A 16600-nucleotide genomic window follows, 5' to 3' on the forward strand; every position below is an offset into this window, starting at 1 on the left:
CCTGTTCCTTCCCTCCCCTCATTCCTTGCTACCTCCCTTCAAAAATGGCCAGCCAATCCTTTCTGTCCATCCTGACTATGACTATGCCAGTTTGCTGGCTGAGGCTATCAGAGAAGACAGAGGATTTAAGTAGAAGACCATTAGTGCAACTCCCACCTGTAAACACTGACAACAGGACATAAGAGAGCACCTTGGTCTTGCAGGTAGACTGGTCCTGTAGTTAAGGCTTTAAATCTTCATGATAAAACTTCAGATGTGCTTCCCAATTAAGTGATTAAAAATGAATGCTATAATGATGCTGATACTTCAACTTTTAGTGGTGTGTGCAGGAGTGGAAGTGTGGGAAGCGTTGAAATATAGACTAGTAACCCCATAGTCAAAAGTTTTAAAAGGTCCTATCTTCATTTATGACTATTTCAGACTCTCCTGTGTGATCACTGGCCCACCATGGAGAGCTGCCTAACCATACAGTGTCCATGATCCTTGTTTTTAGCTGTATTCAAAGACAGCTAAAATACTTTTCTTAAACTGCCTTTCTGTGTACTGTTAACTGTTGGTGTAGTTGCCAAAGGGTTGTTAGATAATCATGAAGAAGAGGGAAGGTGGCATGTGTATTCATGTGTTGGAGAAATATTGACCAATAAGACAATGTCTCTTATAGTGGTGTTTTCACCGTAAGTAATAGGAATTTAAAAATCCTCGGTTGAGACTACAGGTGTGGTGTGTGTGTTTGGTTTTTTTTTTGGAAAGTGGTTAAGTAACTAACCACTAGATGGAGCCAGATATTTACACCAAGAGAAATTAGTAGCAAAAAGGCTTCTTTGAAGAACCAAGAGATATTGTTGGCTGCTTTGAATTTATATGAGAAATATTTAAAATAATAGTTTTTTTAAATTTGTTAGCTGGTGGGCAGGTATGTTTGTACCAGTTGGAAACTCATTCTCTAAGAAACAGCTGCCTTTAGATTCTTTAAGTTTCAGTCCTTTTAAAAATGTAGATATTCTTAAAATAAAATAATTCCAGTTTTGTAAAAACTCTTGTTGCCTTTTAAGGCCTTTAATGTTGCTCTGTTGGTTTGTAAAGTGACTCCCCCACTTCGTAGGCAACTGGAAGAGAGAACATAGAACAGAAAGCTAGAATGTGCTGCTGTTCTCCAATTCATATAGAACAGTCTAAGCCAGCAGTTCTCAAACTTTGCCATACCGTGACCCCCCTCTAAGTTGCTGCAACCCCCCTCTAAGTTGCTCATGACCCCCAGAGGGGTCAGGACCCACAGTTTGAGAAACAATGGTCTAAGCAATGACAAAGTAATTTAATGACAAAGTAATTTAATGTAGATAGCAAAAGAACCGTTTTCAGCAGAAGTAGCGACAAGGTAAATTGTGGGGGGTGGAAAAAACATTGATTGATCACGATGTCAATAGTGGTATGTGTTCTTTCAGTGGCTTTAATTTGTGGGATGAATTAAAAGTAAGCATGTAGCTTTTTATTAATTTTAATTGTCTGCTTTAATGATCCTATATAATTTGGAAGCAGTCAGCTTGCATCTCCCTAGCCTTTCAAATCTAGGCAAGAAAACAAAGCTAACATTGAACTTGACTCCATTCATATTCAAATCCTAGACTATAGAAGAGCCAAGTAATAAGGATACAGGAAACATTATAGCTAGATTGGGAAGGAAATTAAAATTACTTCCCAAAGCTGAAAGGATGGATCTTGGCTGCACAGAAAATTGTGCAGATTCTTCCCTTGTGTTACAAATCTGAGAACAAATGTATATGAACACAAGATGAAGTTTTATTTTAGCATCTGAACACCTGTGGATAACTCTTAATTAAAATGCTTGATGTTGCTGGAAATTTCTATATGTTGTCTGTCTTATATAATTTTTTAAACTTATGTAATCCATACATGCACTGGTTCTGGCTTTTCTTCTCTCAATAAAAGGTATTATTGGTACTGCATTGTTCTCTTGGTTTGTTTTACAAACCATAAAAAATTTTAACCTTAAAAAAAAAAAATCCTAGACAATAGCAGTGCTATAGGAGGCTTTCTGCTTGACTTTTGTTTCACAATGGCTTTTCAGGGTTATGAAGCTGTGAGGATGCACAATGAATTATTTTTTCTTTTAAATGTACTTCATTACATTGATGTTGTTAGGAAGGAAGAAATATGTGGGAAAAGTACATTACTATGTGAAAAATGGAGGTATCTCTTTCCCTTCTGAGTGTCTGATTTTACTTGGTGCTAGCCCTAGCACCTTCAGTTTCTAGAATGCCTTACAGGAGCTATGTCCCAAATTCATGTTTGAATTCCATTAGTCTAGAAATAAAAACATCTTTATAGGACTGTAAATTTGAGGTGCAGATATAGTCTGTTTCCTGGGCACTGGATTAAGGGGGCATTTTGGGGGGTTCCTTTTTCATTTTAATTTAAATCACTTCTTATGGACGGTGTTTTCTTCATAGGTATGTTCCGTGGAATTATCATGAATTTGAACCAGGTGTATATAACTTCTCTGATGACAGAGATATAGAATATTTCCTGAAGTTGGCTAATGAGACTGGCTTGTTGGTAATACTAAGAGCCGGACCATATATCTGCGCAGAATGGGACATGGTAAATTGAATTTAAACTTCCTCATTTAGAATACTAAAAATTGTGGGTTCAAGTCCTACTTAAGTGATTTCCAATATCATTTAAGGACAAGGGGGGTTGTCCTTAAATAGTGATAATTTAATATGGTGTTGGATAATACAGTTCGCCAATTACTAGTACTTAATTGGTAAAATATGTACAGTTATGTGATAGCTGATTAAATTTATCTTTGTAATTCCTAAAAAAAGTCATTGAAATGGTTCCTTTCCCCTTCATAGGGGGGTCTTCCTGCATGGCTATTAAAGAAAGAATCTGTTATTCTCCGATCTTCTGATTCAGGTAAGGAGATCAAAAGAATTTGTAAAAATGTTTCAATGGCAAGCAGATTGATGACCAATCTGTAGGTTCAGACTGTATTTTCAAGTGTGGCATTGTCTTACTGTTTCCACTGAAAGTTTAGGAATAACAAATGTGAGTGCTCTCTGAATAAGATTTTCGTTCTTGCTGACTATTTCTGCATGGAAAGAGTAAGATAGGAATGGGGTGGAAAATCGCAAGATTACGTGTTTAAGGATTTGCAGAGCTGGACCCTTAAATTGTAAAGGATAATGTTCTTGAAAGTAATTAAATACTTTTCTGTAGTGTGGTTCCGTTACCTCTTGTTTTTAGTTTGTACTGTATTAGAATGATTTAGGTATAGGTTTTGAAGTCACTTGAGTTCCCTACATACTAATGAAGTTATGAGAAAGTATAGAAGAATGTCATTGATTCATTATTTGTTGCTCTTGTACACTTTGTGTTTAGATTGATTATAAAAACATCTCATTTATAGTTTTTGTTTTTTTAAAAGTGGACTGCCAACAATTTCCACATTGTATATTGCAGATTACCTAGCAGCTGTAGACAGGTGGATGGGTGTCTTGTTACCCAAAATGAAGCCTCTTCTCTATCAAAATGGAGGGCCAATTATTATGGTGCAGGTAATATGTTTTAAAAATCAAATGGAACACTAACTCTGAGAAATGCAGCAAGTCTTTTGTTCCCATGCTTGAATTAATAATAGTTCTTTCAAAGGTATGTTTCCACTAATGTACATGGGTGCTCTTTAAAATGGGGAATCCATTCAGAATCTTTTAGATAGGTGGCAATTTTAAAGGTAGGAATATCTTGTCAGCCGACGGTCAGGGCAGTGTGTGTGTGTATGCTTCTGAGAAAAGGTTTAACGTCCATGTCTTTACTGCTAGGACCGGGGTCCCGTCGCAGAGGGTGGCCAGCAGGCCAACAGACGCCCCGTTATATAGAAAGAGCTTATTACACCTTAGATTTTAACTGCTAGAACACAGGGGTTCCTTCGCAGCGGGCAGCCTGGGAAAGGCTGGAAAGGTGCCCCAACGGATCTTGTCACCTGGGAGTGACACAGATCCAAACGCCCAAGCTCTCCCTATGTCTGTCCTTTTATGACCGGCTGAAGTTCTTTTAAATTGTGCTTGGTTCTGTTACAGCAACTGAAGGAGTCAGGTTAAAACTTAAACAGTTACAGGTTTATTAAAAGACTTATAAAAGCATATGGTTACAATGGCTATTGCTCTATTTCTTAAATGCTAACAAATACAGATTTTAAAAATGGTTACAAAGAAAATAAAGATAGAAAATAGAAATAATGGTACCAAGTGACAGCTTAATCTTTAAAGAGCTCTAAGTCTATGTATATATATACTTAAACAAAGGACCACATCCAGGTATAATTTTTACCCCTTTCTGTGCCTCTCGACTCCAGCGTGTCAGGCCAGGGCCGGTCTCTCAATTCCTAGGAAAGACGAATACGAGGTGGGCGTCCCCTTGGAACCTCGGGAGATCAAACACCTAACCCGACCAGCAGATAGATGGTAGATTGACACTCAGAGAAAATGCGCTGCTGGACCTATCTTTATACCCCTGGGGGCCCGTATTCTCTTTCTTATCTAAGATGCCGAATTGTACTAGTCCGTTTTGTGGCGCCAGTTCTTACAAGCAAGTTTCAAGTTAATTTACACTTGCAAGAGAGAGAACTAAATTGTGAGCACTAGACATTTTTTTACTGGGCGAGAGATTCCTCCCCCGCGGATGGATGTGTGTTCGTATCAATATGGGTTTGAGTCAAGGGCACTCCTTGGCAGCCTCTTTGTCAGCAATTGGCGTATCTCTGTTTACAGCCATTCACGGTCACACAGCCTGGGCCTTCTGCTCTGTGTGCCCTGTATGCTCCAGGCAAGCAAAAATGGATGTTACAAGGGGGTTCCTGTCTGGCTACATATCTCTAGAATTTTTAATGCACCCATGGACTGTACCAAGGCTGTCTCTGTTGCAATGTTTCCTGCAGGTGCAGCTGACTGATGAAACTTATTGATTCCTTTAGGCTTTGGTCTTTAAATAATATTTGCTCTCCATGATAACTGGAATTAAAATCAGTTTAAACTATATTACAAACAAAAGGGTATAGAAGACTAGAACGGACCTAGAGAATGGTGTGGTGGTGGTGTGAGGTACCCAGAGGTTCCATTCAGTTTAATGTTATCCGTGTATCTCCATTATTTTAAGAAGCACAGTTTGGTTTTTGGTCCTTAGTGCAGATGTCTCTTGACCCCTTCGAAAGAGACTTGTCTGTGAAAATGAGTTGAGCATAGCCACTTATTAGCCGCCTATTTGCCTGCATTGTTGATACATAGGTCATGTTGAAGCAATTCAGTTGAACTCAGCACTTCCTGAGAGTCAGGGATCTGTGATACAAACCTTAAATCAAACTCACTTCTTCATCTCTTTTGCTTCTACCTTTTCTTGCTCCTTTGTTCCTTATTACATACAGAATCCTCTGCCATGGTTCTCTGCAATTCCCCACCAAGAGCAGGAAATGCTGGCTCCACTGAAGTCAATGGGTTTTTTTGGAGTCAAGACTCACCCTCGGTCTTTCCCCCCGAAGCCTCTTGGGGATTTCTTGCAAATACTGTGCACTCACAATCCCTTTGTCTTAAGTCACTTCACAAAGCTGGGTTGGTTAGCATTATTATTATTCTGCAGGTTGCATAGATGAGGCCTGGAGAAGGTAAGTAACTTGTTCAAGAGCAAGTAGCAGAGTAAGAATAGAACCCACATCTCCCAGCATTGGGAGCTCCCACTACTGATGCATTGACTTATCCTCATCTAGTATCTAAGTGCTTCACAGAGGAAACTAAACCACAGCTGCCCTGCCATCCCCTTTCCTCTTGCTTTGCCTCCTGCCACCACTGGCCCCCTCACTTATCGTAAGGTCAGTGCTGCAGAGTTTAGCAAGTCTAGTGAGGACTTGATAAATCGACCACTGATCGCGCCCCCCATCAACTCAGTACTCCACCAACTTGCAAGGCATAAGGAACATCCTCAGTGGGAGGTGCCACAGTAAGTTGAGCTGTGAGGTATGTCAACTCCAGTTATGCTATTTATGTAGCTGGAGTTGCGTAGTTTAATTCAGCTTTCATCTGTAGTGTGCATGTAGCCTAATTCTTTTGCTTCCTACCATCTCTGCATGAGTTGGGCATTGTTTGCAAGAATTAGCTGTCCCTGTCTAGCACTGGAGTCAGATGTACATCAAGTCTGTCTGAAAGTGTTTTGGGAAAGCTGTGTGGAAAGCTGACATGCATAGGATAATCCCCACAGTGCTGGGCTCTAACCAGTGCCATCTGCTTCAGTAGCCCAAGCACCAAAAGTTACTCAAAAGAAGAAGCTGAAAGTTATGCCGTGACACAGTTCAGTGCTTTTTATTGCCATTTAGTGGAACATTCTCTTTCCTTAGCCTGATAAAGCACTAAAATATCTAGCCTGACAAGATCTGCTATCTCTTGGAATGAATAAATAAATATTTGGCCCTAGTGCTTCCATTGATTATTGCACTGAACAAATTAAGCATTAAGTTCTGATTTTGAAAGAAGGCTTCTAATTTCCCAGACTGATACTCAGGGTGGATTACTTAAATCAGCAATTTTTAAATGATGGTTTAACTTACCAAGGCAATGTCTATGCCCCAATGAACTTTGAAGCTGATGTAGTCAATATACCAGGATTCTACTTAGTTGGTCTAGTGAAGACACGCTAATTCAAACTGAGAGGGAGCTCCCATCGATGCTGGTAGTCCTGCTTCTATGAGGAATAAGGGAAGTAGAAGGGAGAGTGTGCTCCCGTTGAGCTGCTATATGGACAGCGTCAAAATTCGATTTAAGAGACTTCGTCTCCATCTACGCAATTAACGTAGTTGGAGTTGTGCATCTTTATTCAACCTTATCCCATAATTTAGACCTACAACAACAAGTGGAAAGCCTTGATTTGTCATCCATTTTAATCAATTTTTCAATTTGTATGTACTTTAGAAAATAACTGAAGGTGCATACACATTGATATAATAATTTAAACATTGATTTACAGTTAGAGAGAGTCTTTACGATAGATTTGGTCCATCTTTTTTGCTGCCTAGATGGGCAAACTATGTATTTATGCAGTTACATAGCTTTAACATTTTCAGGTTTTTATTGAACTGTACATATTTAATATGTTAGAACATGGTGAATAATACATCAACTATTTACTAGATAAGCTTTTATTCTCATGTTTCATGTTAAGCCATATTACAATGATACCTGAAATTTAATTAAACATGCTAAACAGTATATGAAATTTATTGTTATTAACCAAAATCACCTGACGTGGTTTGAATACATAAACTTTACTCATCAAAAGAGGTTTCACGTTTACAACTAAAATATGGTTTATTTCTTTACATATTGTGCATCATATCTAGACTTCATTTTTAATTTTATTTTTAAAAGAAAAATTGTTAATATAAAAAAATCATATTTTTTTAAAATCCACCCTGCTCACGTTTATGCCTGCAGTTAGTCACGTATGCGCATGATAGGACTTTAGCTACAAAACAAGTAGTTAGACAGGTGTGTACCATTTCTTATTTGCAACATTAGATGCAGTCCATTTAAGTATCCCCCACTATTCATGTGTCTACTAGTTAGGAGGATGATTGTTTGTCAGAACAGGATATTGCAAGTAGAGAGATTTGGGCTTTTACCCAACTTTGCTGCTGACTCACTGAGACACCTGGGGCAAGTCACTTAATCCCTTTGTGACTCAGTATCTTCCCTTGTCAAACAGGGATAACAGTGCGTATCCATGTTTTGAAAGTACTTTGATATTGCTAGATGGATGCTAGGATAAAAATATAAGTGGTGTTCTTAATTGTGAGAGGAGTTCCATGCATGGCATAACTTAGCTGGGTCTTCGTATTAAATCTGTTTCAGCATTATGAGCACCTTTGTTTTCATAACTACATTAGCACTTTAACAACAAAAGTCTAATTCATAACGAAAGCTTTTGCAACTTACTATGTATTTAATTTTTAAGAAGTTGAGTGAGGAAACTTGCAAGAGCCCCAAACTCACTATTAATTCCTACACTTAGGGAGCATAGAGTCAAACTAAGACAATATATTAAAGGCAAAAGTTTGTAGTTTAATTCTTGTCTCCACATACAGGACTCAGAAACAGCATGAGAGAGTCTGTTGATTAGTTAAAAATCACTCTAGTTCTGTGATGCTGTACCAAGGCCTATCGATAAATGAGTCAGTAGTGAGAGAAACCTTTTACCTTCTGACAGCTATTCAGGGGTCTATGACAAATGAGTTCCTCATCTCACTCCAGACCCTAGCAGCCAGGTGCCTTCATCACAAATGGCATTTTTATTCAGGCCCCATATCCATTCTTGTCGTAGCCTATTGAGAATAGACTACCCTCCTGAGTTCAGGTGGACTCTCCAGAAATGGCTGAGGCCAATGGATGGCTTAGCTTGGAGAAGCTTGCACTGGCTCTGCAATTGATAACACCACCAGCTCTGGCTAAATTCCTAACGCCACCTGGCCTTTGGGACTTGGGTTTCTGTTGTTACTGCACATCCTTTTCCTTCCTTGTTTCTTCTCTCCCCCCGCTCCCCCTTCTCTCTCCCTTTTGCCTTCTGTTTACTAAGAATTTGGATTAGCCAGACAAGACAGCATCTCTTGCAGCAATGCTGTGAGCTTGTGCCCAGGAAGGCAACCAGAAGCAATGCCTTAAACGACCTGGTGCTGGTACCTGTGCAATTGGGAGGTTGATGCTTTGGAATACAACTCCTCTGCAGATAGCCATGGAACTCCTGCAAGCTTCTGAGAGGTGAGAATGATGCTACCAGCATGGCATCTTCTCTCCTCATCCCATGCATCTTCTCTGGAGTTGGTCTGTTGGGCTTTGATGCTCTCCCTGCAGAGAGGAGGCAAATCCGGGTTAGGTTTTCATGGTGCCGCAGTGAATGTCTTTTCCATTTTCAGTATGACAGGCCTTTTCCACATGGAGAGACAGGTGCAGGCCTTGTTATCTCATGTCAGCTTTGCCACAGGTCTATTATTTCTGTTGCATAGGTTGAAAATGAATATGGAAGCTACTTTGCCTGTGATTACGATTACCTTCGTTACCTTCAGAGACTCTTTCATCACCACCTTGGGAATGAGGTGGTGCTGTTTACAACAGATGGGGCAAGCAAATCTTACTTGAGATGTGGAGCTCTGCAGGGTCTTTATGCAACAGTGGACTTCCCACCAGGTTAGTGGCAGCTGTTCACAGCAAAATAACTAGGCCAATGTTTGTTTGTTCACTTGTAGCAAAGCTTGATGGTCTCCCTGGCTGTGGAGTTGAAGTGATGATCTACATATTGCCGTTTGATGTCTTCTTAAATAGAGAACAGTAGTTCTCACACTGTGGGTTGGGACATGATCCAGTTTTAATGGCATCACCAGGGCTGGCATTAGACTTGCTAGGGCCAAAGTCTGAGCCCCACTGCTTGGTGCCAAAATTGAATCCTGAGCACTACCATCCAGGGTTGATCTGAAGGCCAAAGACCTTAGCTCTGGGTGGCAGGGCTCAGGTTACAGGCCGCCCACCCTTTGACTTTAGCTCTTGCCTGGGGTGACAGAATTTGGATGGGCTCAAGCTACAGTTCCCCCTTCTGGGCTCATGTAATAAGTTTTGTTGTCAGAAGTGGGTCATGGAATAATGAAGTTTGAGAACCCCTGATATAAAGGGAGCCAGCTGACATGATTTATGAGGCAGTCATCTCTGGCCTGTTTATAATGCAAACCTACTGAACAAATATAGCAATGCCCAGTAGCTTTTTCAAAGGGCTCTTAGCCCAGCCCCAAATCCAATTCCATCAGATTATCACCTTGCTTTCCACTGAAGAAAATCTAGCATTGCAAGGTGCAGTTAAAAAAGGGCGCATTGCCCCATACTTAAGCATGCAGAATTAAGTGAGAATAGTGCTTGTGAAAAGTGCCCAGTCTGAACAGGGGACTTGATAATAATTTATCCATAGAAACTGCACAGCCTTGGCAGTTGGGAATTTTCCTGGGCTTCAGTCCAACCTGCATGTACCGTATATACTCGAGTATAAGCCGAGTTTTTCAGCACAGTTTTTGTGCTGAAAAATGCCCCCCTTGGCTTATACTCGAGTCAGCCTCCTGCTCGCGGGCAGGCTCAGCGCGTCTCTGTCGCCGGCCGGGTCTAGACGCGTGAGCCTGGAGCTCCGGCGCCCCTGCCCCTGCCCTCCTGGCCCTTCCGGCCCCTGCCCTCCTGACCCTCTCAGCCCCCAGGTCCCCTTGTCCCCCCCAGCCCCTGTCTCCTCGTCCCCCCCAGCCCCTGCCCTCCTGGCCCTCCCGGCCCCCCTGTCTCATTGTCCCTCCGAGCCCCTGCCCTCCTGGCCCACCCAGTCCCTGCCCCCTCGGCCCCCCAGCCCCTGCCCTCCTGGCTCTCCTGGCCCCCCAGCCCCTGCCTGCCCGGCACCACGGGCCCTTGCCGCATGGGAGGAAGGGCGTTTGGGGCCGTTCGCCATGACGCTCGGGTGCAGCGCTGAGCTCGGGAACAGCTGGGCCAGGAGCCGACTCGGCACCGTGGGCGTCTGTTCTGGAAGCGCCCGGGAGCCCTCATCAGGAGCTTGGGCCCGATTCTGGGGCAGGTGCACAAGGACCAGCCACTGCTCCCTGCTCCCCCTCCTCTCCCCTCCCCTCCCGTGGTAAAATCCAGCCAGCACCGGCACCCCCCCCCCCCCCGCTGGCTCGTTTAGAGGGGGCTCGTTGGCAGGCGAGGGGGCCGGAACGTGGGGGCTGCGGGGCGGGGGCGGTGGGGGCTGAGCTGTGGCCGTGCCTGCAGAACCATATTGTTTTTGTTGACCCCCTTTTCCACTTACAGAGCTAGGTTATTGTTTTTCTTTGAAATAAATATTCATGTAATTTTATTGGTATCTATCTTCATTTTTTACATTTACCAGTAGCTGCCTCATTTCCTACCCTAGGCTTATACTCGAGTCAATAGTTTTTCCCAGTTCTTTGGGGTAAAATTAGGTGCCTCGGCTTATATTCGGGTCGACTTATACTCGAGTATATACGGTAGTTTCCAAGTGCCTTCAACCTGGGGCCTCCCTTGTGAATTGTTCTTTGTGGTAAAATATGTTTGTAGTCTCAGTTCATTTATTCATTCAGCACATGGAGGTCATCTGTTAAATGGTAGTGACTTCCAGACTAGTGACTTAGATGTGAAATACAAATCTGATTTGCCAGTTCCCTGACTTTCACACTTCCCACAGATATATCTATTTTAAACTAAGGCCTATGTTTTGAAAAATGACTGGTGACTTTAGTTCTTGGTGTTCAAGTTGGGGCTCCTGAAAGAGGCCTGGATTCCTGAAAGCACTGAGCACTCCTACTCAGATTATGGATATAAAGGGGTAACTAGTTAACTAGTTACCCAGCAAGCATTGCCTCACCGTGCTTACCAAGGTAACTTGTTAACTGGTGCCCAGCAGGAGCAGCCCCCTGCTCGCGGCACAGTGCAGTGGATTCTGTCCTGTCCAACCGGGCCTACTGCATCACGGGCACGAGGTTGCTCCGGCTGCCCTCTGCCCATGGTGTGACGTGGTGGGCTGGTTAAACATATAGTTTAACCAGTTAACATTTTAAATGGGATTTTACATCCCTAACTCAGATCATTAGGCCCTTTTTTGGTGTCTCAAATTGGGCAGCCAAAATCACTAGCCTCTTCTGAAAATGTAGGCACAGATTTCCACCTAGGTTGTTGCTGATACAGAGATGAGGCACTGCATCCCAGTTTCTGATCCTGAAGGCAAAGGACTGAAATAGCATGGGTATTGTATTGCAGCTTAGTTTTGTTTTTTATTTGCAGGTAGCAATGTCACAGCAGCATTTCTAAGTCAAAGAGGCAGTGAGCCCAGAGGCCCCTTGGTATGTGTTTTTTAAAATGTCCATATGTTCTTAATTTTGATAGTAATGAAAACTTGAGGGTTGACAGCAGTAGTTTCTGCTGCTTGGGGTACCTGGGTACATGAGGCATTGTAACTCTTGTTTCATGGTAAGGCAGAGGCTGGGGACACTGTACCATGCTGTTGTTTGGTGATCCCTGACTGCTGTTCTGTAAAGTATCTTTTGGCCTCAGAAGATCCCAGTTGCTCTTGGTTTTGCCCAGCCAAGGAAAATATGTACAAAGCAGCCACAGCAGGAGAAATGACTAGTTAAGTGAGTCAGGTATGCGTGGGAGTGGAAGTTAGAGACAGAAATAATAGAGCAGGTTAAAAAACTGCGTCCTGTTTTTAACTAGCATCCATTTTTACACAAGTTTTAATGGGATGTGAGCTGGTTAGGAGCCATTTTGATGCCTTACCCCCTTTGAGAGAAGAACTTAACCTTAGCTAAAGGGATACTTCATCTCCTGTGGGTGACTGACTTTTAATGTATTTCACTATATTGACAGTAATTATTTGAATGTGATTCAAATGCATTTAGCTGCCTTTTCTTCTTCTTGTTAGTGATATAAATTGATCTTAAAATAATTTAACCTTAATTCTAGTATTGCCTCCTTTTTTATGTTCCTTCTCTCCTTCCGTTCACCCCACCCCTTTCATGTTCTCTCCTCAAACCGTCACATTTCACCCTGAGCAGGTAAATTCTGAGTTCTATACTGGTTGGCTGGATCACTGGGGTCACCCTCATGCTGTGGTGCCTACAGAGAGGATAGCTAAAAGTCTTGACGAAATCCTGGCACGTGGTGCTAACGTTAATATGTAAGTGCACGTTCAAGAGAGGATTTGTTTTTATTTAAAAGGTTAAGGAAGGTGGCAGTCAGCACTAGTTTGAGTGGTTTTATTTGTTTTTTGTTTTAGGTACATGTTTATAGGGGGAACCAACTTTGCTTATTGGAATGGTAAGAAAGAATGAGAGAAAAATTACTTGCTTTCCAATTACAAGTGAGGCCACATACACTGCAAACCTTCCACCTCTCAGTCCCCCATATCCTAAATCAATTCTGTAGTCATTTTTTCAGGACACACAGAAGTGTTCTAAATGCCAGTGGTGCAGGAGGATTGGGTGCCAAGGAGCCTCTGAATTAAGTGTCAGAGCATATCTCCTCCCATATTTCAGGCGCAGGCGCAACACTACACTTGCTAATCGCCACTTCATTCTCCAAAGCCCTGATTTTAAGGACATACTAAAGTATATGCATAAATCCGTTCCAATGCAGGGCCTTTCTTAAGCATGCGTGTAACTCCAACAAACTTAAGTGAGATGTAAGCAGGACCTTAAATTCTGTCCTGAATATGGATGGTTTCCTGAAGGGGACCCAAGACTTGGAGGCCTTGCTCTGAGCAAAGATATTTGTGAGTGCAATGAAACAAGTCTAAAAAAACTAGTCCATGGGAAAGGGGACCGGAGAAGTTCAATCAATTTTTTTTTTTCATAGGGGCAAACATGCCATATGCATCCCAGCCTACCAGTTATGACTATGACGCTCCACTGAGTGAAGCTGGGGACCTCACTGACAAATACTTTTCCCTGAGAGGAGTCATTGGTAGGGTGAGTGTTAATAAGACAAGATTTTCAGAATGTTTCTTTAAAAGTTCACTACAGGCAGTCCCCGACTGCAAAGCTGCGGGGGAAGCCGGCAGTGGGACAGCCCAGACACCCCGCGGCTGTCCCGCTGCCGGCGTCCTCAGAGGCTTTGCTCCCCGTCTCCCTGGTCTGCTGGTCTCCAGCAGACCAGGGAGACTGGGAGCAAAGCCGTGGAGGACCCAGGCGGCGGGACCGCGGTGCGTCTCGGTCCGCCTCCCGCGTCTTCCTGGTCTGCTGCGGTGGGGGTGGGGGGCGCAGCTAGTATGCCCCTCCCCCCCCCAGCTGACTAGGCTTTTCTCAGGACACCTGTGGCAGAGCAGCTGGGGCGCTGCCGGTTGGTCCCGCAGCGCCGCTCTGGGCGCTACTGGACCAACCCAGCAGCACCCCAGCTGCTCTGGTCCTGATTCAGCCGCTGCTGGTCAGTTTCATCAGCGGCTGAATCATGACGCTTGGGGCAGAGCAGATGGGGTGCTGCTGGGTTGGTCCAGTAGCGCCGAGGAGCGGCGCTACTGGAGCAGACCAGCAGCACCCCAGCTGCTCTGCCCCAGGCGTCCTGATTTAGCCGCTGCTGAAACTGATCAGCGCTGACTGCAGGAAGCCTGAGGCAGAGTTGCTCTGCCCAGGGCTTCCTGGAATCAGCTGCTGATCAGTTTCAGCAGCAGCTGACTTGGGGACGCTTGGGGTTCTTAAGTTGATTCTGTATGTAAGTCAGAACTGGCGGTCAGTTTCAGCAGCGGCTGAATCTGGACGCCAATTCCGACTTACATACAGATTCAACTTAAGAACAAACCTACAGTCCCTATCTTATACGTAACCCGGGGACTGCCTGTACTTGATTACGTGAGCTCTCCTGGTTTTACATTGGTGTGAGTTGCCTTCTGATTTATTACTAGGTTTGGAATGTTTAGTTTTTATCAGTAAATGTTTGTTTCATTGAGCATACACAAGCCAGTGGAAAAAAAGATAAGAAATGTATTGATAGGCAAAGTTAGAAAAGTGCTGCTTGAGAACTTATTTAGATATTGTTTACTTTGCATATTTTGACATGTAATGTTGACCATTTGTGTTTTAGTGATTCTACAGTTTTAGCTTTTTGAATCTGAGACTCTGCTTTCCATAACTAGTTATTGTCTTGTCTCCTCCATAATTCTGTCCAACTGTGAAAATTTAAGTAGATAAAAGGGGGAAAATGCTTAAAATAAATCTGAATATTATCAGTCATAATTATTTAAAAAAAATCTGCCAATCTATTGGTTATCAACTTCAGGTATTGAAATGTGTTGCTGCTGCTTGCTACTGTTGAGTTCTTTGATTGTTGTGTAAAAATTCACCCAAACTCCACTTCCAAACTTTGTTGTAGACTCTGGTGTTTGAGGTCTCTTACAGAAGGAAAGCTGATTCAGATGGACAGAGATTTTCCCTTCATGACTTTACAAACAAGAGATTAGGCTGTGCTGCATATTTTGAATCTGGATTTTGGACATCCCAAAATTTAGGACTGTTCAATACAAGCATGTGCTTTGGGTCCCATTCTGTGGGGAAGCATAACTCAAGTTTGGGTGTGTTTGTCTCCTTTGAAAGGCTACTGTAGAACATTCACTTAACCATCTCTGTTTTCCCCAAGCTTAACTTTCCAAGTCTTATCACATTTTGATAGCTTTATATTATCTCCATTATAGTTCACCTTAGTCCTCACATCTCTGTATGGCTTCCCTTGCCAATAAACGTCACAAAAAAACCTTGCTGCTCTTGAGTTCTTTAATGACAGCAAGTGCGTATATGAGCTGTGAGCTTCTTGTTTGCATGTATGTGAACCAGGGAGATTCTATTTCTTGCAGAGAGTTGGTTTTGATAAGATGTGGTGTGTAGAGTAAGCACTGCCAATTTTGGTAGGCCAGACTGGTGTATGCAACTTTTACACTGTGGTTTGTTTAGCTTTTACCCTGCATATTCACGGGATCTAAATAGACTCTTGCTGTCTGTGCTGTGGTTGGCTTCTAAACCAGTAACAGCATATCTCCTTAATCATCTTTTGAGGGAAAGTTATTTTTTAAAGGAGAGCTGTCCTGAATAGCTGCACTCAAAATGGCAGATTTGTTGTGAGCATAACATGTAGTGAGCCCCTAGAGGTTTTTTTGAGAGGGCAGTGAGCGGAGAGGTGCATGGGGTCATTTTTGGTTTTCCTGACCTAGGCCTCTTTTTCTGTTTTGGGACTGAAGTGAGCCACGTTTGGCTTTCTCCTTAATATGAAAATTGTTTTGATTGGATTTCATGAAAGCTGGAGCAGAACTGGTTGAGCCATTTTCAAGTACAAAGAGTAAGGAAGAAATGGAGGTATAATGCCATTATCTGGAGATCTAAGTCATTCTTTTTTTAACAGCTCTACCAATGAAGTGGTTGGAACATATCAAGGAGATGTCAGATGTAGGGATTGCTTTGTCATGGTTGAGTGCACAAGCTCCTTATAGTTGGCTTTGAAAAACATGCTGCCTGTTCTGAGTGCCTCTTGGCTTTTCTGCCCCTGATTCCCATAGTCTGCACTGGTGCTTCTTTACTGCCATGTCTATGCTACGGTTACTATAGTGGCATAGCTGTAGCACCGTAGCTGTGCAGCATAACCACATAGCATAGCTGCAGACTGCATACATGGAAAGGGATTTTCTGTTGCTTTAAGAGCTCTGTCTCTTTCCATTACCAGTAGCCCAGTTAACTAGATTGCTTTTGTCAATCTAAGGTCATTCACTTTGGAAGTTAATTTGGTTTCACACCCCTGAGTGCTGTAGCTATATCAGTCTAACTTTTAAGAAGAGACCAGTTCTTGGTCTCCTTCTGTGGCTTTACGCCTACACTTTAAGAAACTTAGGCTTTCACAGAACCATAGCCAGCACAGCCTCTTGCATGTGCCTTTGTTTTGGGTGGTGTCGTGTGCCTTTGTCTGTGGGAGGGGACCACTGTTGTTTCAGTTACCTGGTTCATAAGGGATGAGGCAGGGGCTTTGAGCATGCA

At 42.9% G+C, this 16600-nt stretch overlaps 1 protein-coding gene across 3 annotated transcripts in view; it reads left to right on the forward strand.

Moving 5' to 3' along the window:
• Nucleotides 1-16600, forward strand: part of GLB1 (galactosidase beta 1) — a 60561-nt gene that overhangs the window by 20723 nt on the left and 23238 nt on the right. For all 3 annotated transcript variants that reach the window (XM_075921843.2, XM_014572899.4, XM_075921844.2), the window contains exons 3-10: nt 2469-2619; nt 2877-2937; nt 3484-3578; nt 9062-9242; nt 11874-11932; nt 12647-12768; nt 12868-12908; nt 13446-13558. In XM_075921843.2, coding sequence (XP_075777958.2) covers nt 2469-2619; nt 2877-2937; nt 3484-3578; nt 9062-9242; nt 11874-11932; nt 12647-12768; nt 12868-12908; nt 13446-13558 — 823 coding nt within the window. The remainder of the gene's footprint in view (nt 1-2468; nt 2620-2876; nt 2938-3483; nt 3579-9061; nt 9243-11873; nt 11933-12646; nt 12769-12867; nt 12909-13445; nt 13559-16600) is intronic.

The sequence above is a fragment of the Pelodiscus sinensis genome, chromosome 2, assembly GCF_052426305.1.
Source record: "Pelodiscus sinensis isolate ZL-2025 chromosome 2, ASM5242630v1, whole genome shotgun sequence".
Classification (NCBI taxonomy): Eukaryota; Metazoa; Chordata; order Testudines; family Trionychidae; genus Pelodiscus; species Pelodiscus sinensis.